Here is a 9,223-nt window from a genome sequence, read left to right on the forward strand (position 1 = left end):
TATATATATATATATATATATATATATATATATATATATATATATATGTATCCTGTGCAAACACCAGTCACAAACACACCACATACGTTGCCCACAAACACACTTCTATCCCATATACACAGCAAAGACTTAAAATCCCCAGGCTCCCAGACCCAGTGCACACACATAGACACATGTGCACATGCCTATGGGAACTAGGCTGTGACCTCACATTGCTTGTGACTCCAATTTTCTCCAAAGCAGGTCATACACGAGCTGAGTGGCTGATTTCCTGGGGTGTGAAAGGGAAGAAGGGAAAGGACACAGCTTGACAGACTGCTGTGGCCTCCCAGGGAGCCTGTGCTTCATCCCGATGGCATGCTGGGAGCTCAGGAGCCCGGGAGCTTAGAGGCCAGGCTGGGGCTGCAGGAGGCAGAGGGCTGGATCCTGTCTCCTAAGCACTGGCTGCCTGGCCCTGTCCCCAAAGCCAGCCCCTCTCACTAGGTCTGGAAGCTTGGGAATGGGTATTCAGCCTTACAGACTGCTGTTCTCTGGCCTCTCCTGGGCCGTGTGACTTCTGCCTGCTTGCTCTCCCTCTCCTCTGTATGCTGGCGGCAGGAGAGCTGGGTTTGAGGCCTGATCCAGACCCCCGAAACCGCCCTCCCTGCTGCTCGCATCAGGGCCCGCCTGGCGTCCTGGGGGCCGGGCTCTGCTTCCCGCTGGCAGAGGTCATCTCTCAGGAGACCCGGCAGCCCCTCTCCCTGCAGCCTCTCCCCTCAGCGTGGACACTCCCCTATTTCCCAAACCCCTCCCAGGCCGACCCACATCCCCTCCAGCTACTGCCCCGTCCCTTTGTCTCCAGGCAAGACCTGCCCTTGCTGTGTCCATCCCCCGCTTCCAACCCCCCCCCACCCACCACATGTCTCCCTTCTTCCTCCACTTGTCTCCAGTCTCCTCAGTCAACCAGCTCATCGCCAGCTTCCTCAGTCCCTTGGTCACTTGGCTGCTTCACAGCTGCCCACTCCCTCCTTCCCGAATCGCCCTCTCCCCTTGGCACCCACCCTGTGACGCCCTCCCTGGCTCTAATGTCACCTCTCCAGCACCTCCTCCCGGATCCTTCTCTGGCCCCTCTTCTTCCTCCTCCTCCTCCTCCATCTGCTCTTTAAATGTGGAAGCTCCTGGGTCTCCCTCTGCATTCGGCCTGCTTGTTCCTCTCCTCGCCCTCCCTGCAGGAGACCTTCCTGCCCCGGGGTCTCCCTTTCCGGTTCATCCATCCAGCCATTCATCCTCCACGTGGCGGCCAGATGGAGTCTCTTCAAAACACAAATTTGACCAGGTCACTCCCAGCTTAAAACACTTTGATGGCCCTGGGGGTCCAAGCCCATGTCACATTTCCCATTTTCCTGTCTCTTTCACTACTCACAGGGACCAGATTCCATATCACGCACCCACATACATCCTCCAGCAGCTCCTTTCCTGCTGTCGCCCAACTGTGCTCAGTGATCTCTGCCACACTCCCACTCTCCCTGCCCCCCATTCTCTCCTGCTCTTCCCCACCGCCACCTCCCCCTTCTGTCTCTGTCCCTCTCTACGTTTAGAGTCACCAGAGGACCACCCTCCCTAGGGTTGCCTGCCTTGAAGACATCTTGCCCAGTGCCTGGAAGGCCCCGCAAAGGCTTCTGGATGGCCAGAATCCATTGGCGCCCTCGCTCTTCCGTTCTCCCACCGCCCCACTACACTGCAGACACAGACTTTGACCTCTGTCCGCAACACACTCTGATGTCTGCCCGCTCAGCATCCCCACCCGCCATCCGGACAGCTGGCTGCTGGTCTTGGCTTCACCCGGGGCCCAGCCTCACCTTCCTGCTCCTCTGGACCTCACCCCAGAGCTCATCCCATTTCCTTTGGCTGGTCCCACCCTGTCACTGGCGGGTGAGGCCGTCACCGCGTCCGCGTCGGCTTTTTCCATGTAGTGTGCAGCCGTGGCCAACAAGGCAGGTAGGGTGGCGCACGTGGTGGGGGCTTTGGAGTCGAGGTCTGGCTCTGCCCCTGGCTTGCTGGGTAACCTTGGACTGAGTCTCAAGAGCTTCATCGAAAATAAGGGGAGAATAATGTCTACCTGGCATGATCGTGGCGACGCTTAAAGCGCAGGTATTCCGTCCATACCGGTTCCTTCTTTTCAGTGGGATGAAGACCCTCCTATGGGCTCCCCACAGGCAGGTGAGCCTGATTCGGCCCTTTAAAAGGCTCCTGGGGCCTTTGATCAATTGTATCAATTGCTCTTCGGGCAGCTACCAATGAAGCAGGATGCAGAGGCTGGGTGCTGGTTGCTTTGGGACCATAGAACATAGGTGCTTGGGAGGCGAGGGGGACATGGGGGAAAGGAGGGGCGGTGGCTCTGCGAGGGAGGGGGCTGGAGGGAGACCTGAGGGGCTGGGAGGGGTCCACAAAGTCCACCTATATGACGCAGTGATGTGATCTCTTCTCTGGCTCCCGGGAGATCTCCAGCAAACTCTCCACTTCTCACGATGCACTGGGAAGTTGGGTCTGGTTTTAGGGCTAAGTCAAAGCGCTGCTTGTGGGCTCCAGGTGGACACAGAGGGAAAACACAGACTGCCCCCACAGCCTATCTTTCCCCATCAGGGCCATGCACCTGATGACAATTGGGAGGTGGGCCCAGTGGATATTGTGATGTTCCTCAAGCTAGGATTTGGGACTTGGACACCATGGTCACCCAGCCTCCAGGCCACTGAGTCCAGATATTAGGGGGTTATTAAAACTACTAATAAGAATGCCTCATAATAGCAGTCCTGTAGGTTTGAGCTGAGTGGGAGGGTCTGAGCAATTTGAGAGGACAAGATGGGGCTAAGCAAGGAAAGGGCTGGGTGCCAGAGGAGTCAGTGGGAAGGGTCCATCGGCAGGAGCTCCCTGGTGAAGAGCTCTGGTGTGGGTGTAGGGTGGGCACCTTGTGGGAACATGCTAGGTAGGAAGGTGACACGGCAAGGTCTGTGCTGCAGGTAGACCGGGAATGGCGTGGGCCAATGGGGAATGGAGGCAGGAGAGTGGCCCGGAGGTCGATGCCATCACCGAGGACCTCAGTAGTGGGGCCTGGACAAAGGCAGAGGCTGGTGTAGTGGGTGGGACGGACTTGGGGACTGATGGTGGGGATGGTGGTTGGGGAGAGAGTCATGGGAACGACAGGGGAGGGGGGGTGATCACTCCTGCTTCTGACCAGGTGACCAGGCAGAGCACAGTCAGGTGATCTGTGGCTTACTGGGGGGATGCCCAGCAGGCAGCCAGATGTTGGGCCTGGAGCCCAGAAGGAGATCTAAGTCAGCGATGGAAGAGAACTGCCAACAAGAGCTTCATTCTCCTGCCCATGCATGGGGACCACAACACCTGCCTCCCAGGGAAAGGTATGGGGGGCCATGTGAATGTCACCTGGGTGTTATTCAATAGGAGTGCAAATTTCTGGAGACTGGACAAAACTCTGACATAGCCAACTTGGACCAGGCTTTTTAGACGGGGAAAGGACACTGAGACCTGCTGTCCTCTCATTGTTCTTCACTCATCAGAGAGAGCCCCCAGCAGGACTCCTCTGTGAGGTGGGGCCCCACCTCCTTTTCTGGCTGGACAGTCAGCCCCTGGAGCCTGGGGCTGGGGAGGGGCAGGGAATCCTGGGGTGGCCCGAGGGGCTCCTGCTTCTCTCTGGAACAGCTTGCCTGCCCCCTAGTGGACTTCTGAAAGAGTCTCAAGGACTCCCTGAAACTGGAAAGGGACCTTGAAGATTCAGTCCACCCTGCCCACAGCCCAGTGGGAAGACTGAAGTTCCCAGCAGGAATGGCTTGTGTGAGTCCAGGGCTGGAGCTGGGACAAGAGGGGCATCGCTGGCCCTCCGGAAAGACCCCAGGCTTTGACGTCCCACAGCCCCAGGTAAACACAGCGGCGGTGGGGATGATGACACCCCCTGCCTAGGGCTACAAGACCGGCTCTGTGAGACAACACACACACCACATGTTCAGTAACGTGTGGCCCTTTTGTCCTGCTCTATGTCACTTCAGCCCCCGCCCCCCCAGAAGAGCGTAGACTCAGCTCAAACAGTCTTTGAGCAAACCTGGATCTTTGTGCAGGTGGATTTCCTCAAAGTGAGGTTCACCTGCCACCATAGTGGCCTCCTCTACCTCCCCTGCCCTATTGTAGTTCTTCCCCTACTGGGGTCACAGAAAGGGGGCTTAGACCCAGCCCTGCCATTAGGAAGCCCCGAGTCTGCAGGGACAGGGCGGGACAAGGGGGCTGGGCGGCTGGGGACCAGAGGAGGTGCCCCTCGTGCAGTATGCAGGGGTGAAGCAAGGATTTCAGGGAAGGCTTCCTGGAGGAGGCAGCAGAGGAACAGAGGTGTGGAGGGTGAGGAGGAGTTGGCCAGATGGGGTGGGAAGCAAGGGGCTAGGGAAGACTACCCACGCTAGTGCTGGGGTGGAGGTGAGAGCACCCGTAGCCGCAGGAGGGGTGGTGGTGAGGAGAGACAGGGCAGCCAAGGGAAGCCATGGGCTGACACACTGCCCATACCTGGCGTGCAGGGTCCCAGCTCAGCATTTGACTAAGCAAGCCCAACACAGAGAAGAGCAGAGGAGAAACTAGGCAGGAGAGCTCAGGAACTGGCATTGCGGAGGGGAGACTGTTCACTGGAAAACTGTGGGCTAGCTAGTTCTTTAGTTTGTCAGTTCATCCATTCAGTTTCCCACTGCACACCTCCTTCTGGGCATTGGGCTAAAGGAATGAACTAAACACAGCTCCTGCCATCAAGTGAGGGTTAGACATGCAATTACTGATTACATATAGGGGGTGGTTTGAGAAAGGGTTTCAGGAGGAGGTGGTTTCTAGGTGGGCTTTGAATGGTGTTTGGGAGTTCGCCAAATGTGGGTAAAAGGAGAAAGAAGTGTAGGTAGAGAAAACGGCAAGACTAAGATGTGGCATCATTCAGGGTTTGGGGAAGAGCAGTCTGTCATGACCAGAATGTTGAGTGGAAGGGCGCAGATGGGGTGAAGCCAGCGTGAGTAGAAGAAGGCCAGGCTAGAGCATTTGGCTTTCCCAGGGAGTCCATCCTACACTGTGCCTGCCTGAAGAACCATACACCAAACACTTCCAGATCACCAGGCCCGGCAACGACCTTCTGGAGCCCTGTGGTTCTGTCTGCCATCATGAGTACTCCACTCCTTAGACGGGCCAAGAATGTTCTGTTGCTAGAAACCAACCAAGGCACCAGGGTAATGGCAAAGGTGGGGGACTTCACAGGGACCAGCTAGCACTGACTCACCATGAAAGTCATGACTTGGGGCCCCATCTCTGGGGTTCTACCAGGACGGATTCAAGGAAGCCCCATGCAAATGCCAGGCTGGCTCCTCATGAGAGAAGTGTGAGCTCCTCAAAGCCTCCTCAGCCTCAGCTGGAAGGTTCTGTCCTCACCCGCCATTCACAGAAGAGCTGTGTGCCCCCTGCGGCTGCCCCCTTTCGAGTTTTCCAGGGACCACTGCTATTTCTCTGGGCCTTTGTCACACTGTGTAACCACCTCCTATCAGAAGACAGAGGCATGGACAATCACTTCACCCCTCTGAGCCTCTGTCTCCTCATCCAGGGAGGAGGGCAATTAACTCCTATCTTCGTGAGTGTTGTGGTTGAGACAATGTACATGGAAGCTCCAGGCACAGGGCCGGTAGTGGTACGTGCAGAACAGGTAAGCCTGAATGTCTCCCAGCACGGAGGAAACCAGCCCAGCCCCGGGGCAGAGGCACAATCCAGGAGTCAGGCGGCGCTGGCCTTTGTACTCAGCGATGGCATCCCCAGCTGATGAGGGAAGGTTGGGGAAAGGCGAGTACCCCGGTGGAGGGTGGGGGGGCATCTATTCATATGCAGTATGTCAGCCTTGGAGACAAGAGTTGCCTCCTGGAGTCCCCAGGTTCTGCACTGGAGGGTCTGAGAGAGGGACCTCTGAGAACAGAGCTGCCTCGGCCCTTCTCAACATGGGTAGCTCAGAGGGTGGCCAGAAGGACAAGGCCTACTGTCCTCACACCACCATTCCGGGGGCCCAAGAGCAAGGAGACCATGGCTGGATCCAGGCACCGTCTGACATATAACCCACACACGTACAAGGCGTGCACTTGGACACACACCTTAAATGCATGAATATATGGAGATCTGGTGCTGCTCCCAGACACAGACACATGTGGACACATAACATACACAGCTAAAGCAGTGCATGTGCAGACCCCCCGAGGCCCACAGATATACAAATGCACACGTGCGTCTGCATAAATGCACATACGCGCGCCCTGACAACACGCACACATTCACCGACGGGCACACACATGCAGACGCGTCGCTCGCCTGCTCAGAGCCCTTTCACCCCCGACATCCACATAATGTACACAGAGCCACACAGCTCTGTTCACACACGGGTGCGCCCCTCAGGTGACAGCGTGTGTTCACAGCTATTGCCACCTTTGACCCAATGGCATCCCCATAAGGCAGGCAGGGCAGGGGCCTGGTCCCTGCTGTACGGTGAGGAGCCCAGAGCACCGAGAGACTGGGGTCTGGGATGCCATTGGAAAGCTGGCTCTTGCTTTGAATTCTGGTCTCCTGGGTCTGCCCACCACACTGGTCTCCATTTCCTCCATGGGTGCTCACAGAGACTCACTGTGCACAAAGCCTCACACCCAGAGGGACCTCGAAGACACCTACATCCCTTCTACAGATGAGGAGAGAAAATCCACGAGCAGAACAGAGTGCAGTGGAGGAAGCAGGGCCACGCTGCTGTCCCCGCCACCCCCTTGGCTACACCACAGTCACAGATGTGGGCAGCCACAAAGCCATGGTGGGTCCCGCTCCTGGGCACGTGCAGCTCCTCCCTCCTCAACACCTCTGCCGCCCCGCTCAGCCACATGTGCTGTCTCCACAGAGCTCTCTCACAAGGGAGCTGAGGGTGACCGGCCCCGTTCTGCATTTCCAGAAACTCGGGAGTAAAAAGGTTAGGCCCAAAGTCATGCAAGGTCAGGAACGGCAGGGGCGTCCCCCAAAGCTGAGTCTAGCACTTTCCACCACACAGCTGTTTGTGGCTCCTAACACACATCATCCATGAGCCTCTCACATTTCCTCTCTCGTGCTCCGGTGCAGGCGCGTGTCCATACACACACACACACACACGCACGCACGCGCACGCAGCCTAGCTTCTGTGAGCGCACCCCCCACCGGCACATTTTTCCAACGACCCCCAGTTCCATGTAGTGCCAGGTCTTTTTCCCTAGGGGTCTTTTGAAGAAGGACAAGTTTGTTTAGGGCTGAACCTGCCCCCTGGCCCCTGGCCCTCTGCCCTTAGTCAGGGAAATGAATTCCACCTGCTTCTGTCCGCCTGCTCTGAAATCAGCCCCGGGGGCTTTGGTGAGCACTCTTTGATGTTAGAAGCCAATTTAATGAGTGGGTTGTGGATTTGTTTGTTCCCCGCCTCCCCCCTCCCCCCAGTAAGACAGAAGTCTCATTTTCCTAAGAACTAAGGAATTATCACTCCGCTACCCTTCCTTCCCCTGAGATTCTGGGAGCCCGCGAACCTGGACTCCCCGCACAGTGCTCACAGACACCCAGAAGGTGAGGCTGGTTAGAGCAGGAGAGGCAGGGAAGGAGGCAGCATACTTACAGTGTTTCAGGAACAGGGCTTACATGGGCCTCGTCAACACCCATTTTAGAAATGACAGTCTTGGAGACGTGAGGTGACGTCAGGAGGTAGTCCCTCTAAATCGGGGGCCCTCGTCTGCCTGGCTCTAGCTCCTGGTCCCCGTCATGCTTTTCCCTGTGACAGCTGTGCCACTGGGGGCACATAGGCTCCTGCCTCTGGGCCCAGGCACTTCAGCCATACAGTGGGAACAGTGTTGTGGATGTGAGGAATAATAAGCTCTATGATAACAAGCTCTCAGAGTCCAAACGATTTGTCAGGAACAAAGCACTGCGTGAAAGGGAGGGAATATTTCTATTTTTATTGTTTTTGTGTCAAGGGGCAAGTTTACCCACAGGATTCATACTGGAATGCATCAATTAATATCGCTCTAGGGCACTTAGTAATGAGTACCCTGTTGGCTGCCAGGTCGCTCAGCAAGGGAATTCTTTGTGGGGACTGGAGCAAAGAGAGGGTTTGGGAATATCTAGGCACGAGACCTTCCGGGCTGGCACAGGCCCCTGCTCCGCTCTGTTCCCCTTCTCAGGGCCCAGTGAGGCCTTCCCCGAGCTCCTAGGCCTGGCCACGCTCTGGCGCGCTTTGGCGAATGCCACCCTGATTTCTTGGTTGATGAGGTCCTGCCAGGGATCCCTAGAGGAAAAGGAGAACCAAGAATAATAAGACCACCACCCAGAACAACAGGGGTGGGCATTTTGAGCCCCCAAGTGCTGGCAAAGAGCCCCTCTCCTTCGTGGGCTTCTTCTGCTCCCAGCAGCAACCCCGCCGTGGGCATCCTCAGACCAGGCTCAGAGAGGTGAAGTGTTGTAGACTCGTGTGCATGCGGGCCTTCGTGTCCAGCAGCCTCCCAGGAGGTGGGGAGCTGGCCCCATCCCCTGCTCCAGATGGTTGCTAGGAAGCCAGAAGGCCGTGGCTTGAGGGGCTCTGTGACTCTTGGGGTATGAGGCATATCTGGGACAGGGACCTTGGACCCCCCACCCTGCACACACTTTCATTTTCTTACTTGTTTCCCTTATGTGCCTGGAGGAGGGTAGGTTAGGGTTATGACCTTTGCGTGGAGAAGAGAGCAAGGCTCTGAGTGACAGCCAGGGCCTCACATCAACCTGGCAGGGGACACTTTTGAGCCTGGTTGCAGAGATAGAGGGAAGACAAGGGTCCATTCTGCAGAGTGTTTCTGTGACATGAGAAGGAAGGCACTTCTGCGGGCCCTTCTGTTGTGGCTACACCAAGACATGGGAGGGGGCTTTGTATCCCCTTCCCCTGATCTTCACCAGCTTCCCCAAACATCCCCAAATAGATAAAGATAAATAACTTCTGCAGGTATGGCAAAGACAGCAAGTGAGGATAAAGGCATCTTTAGAAAATTTGACTTTAAAAAAAAAATCATGTTACAGCATATAGTTCAAGTAAAAATTTGGTAACTGCCTTACAGACACAACTCCAAGACAAGTCCCCCTAAGCCCTTCCTGCAGAGATTCCTTGTGTGTGTGTGTGTGTGTGTGTGTGTGTGTGTGTGTGTGTGTGTGT

The 9,223-nt window shown here is 56.3% G+C and overlaps 1 protein-coding gene across 1 annotated transcript in view; it reads right to left on the reverse strand.

The window, feature by feature from the left end:
• LOC112806341 (guanylate cyclase D-like) overlaps positions 1-9,223 on the reverse strand; it is a 54,991-nt gene that overhangs the window by 6,845 nt on the left and 38,923 nt on the right. The window contains 2 exon segments of the mRNA XM_025848626.1: positions 1,898-2,098; positions 8,179-8,329. Of these exon segments, the coding sequence (XP_025704411.1) occupies positions 1,898-2,098; positions 8,179-8,329 (352 nt within the window).

The sequence above is a fragment of the Callorhinus ursinus genome, unplaced genomic scaffold (genome assembly GCF_003265705.2).
Source record: "Callorhinus ursinus isolate GAN/ISIS: 27379988/994484 unplaced genomic scaffold, GSC_fseal_2.0 scaffold35, whole genome shotgun sequence".
Classification (NCBI taxonomy): Eukaryota; Metazoa; Chordata; class Mammalia; order Carnivora; family Otariidae; genus Callorhinus; species Callorhinus ursinus.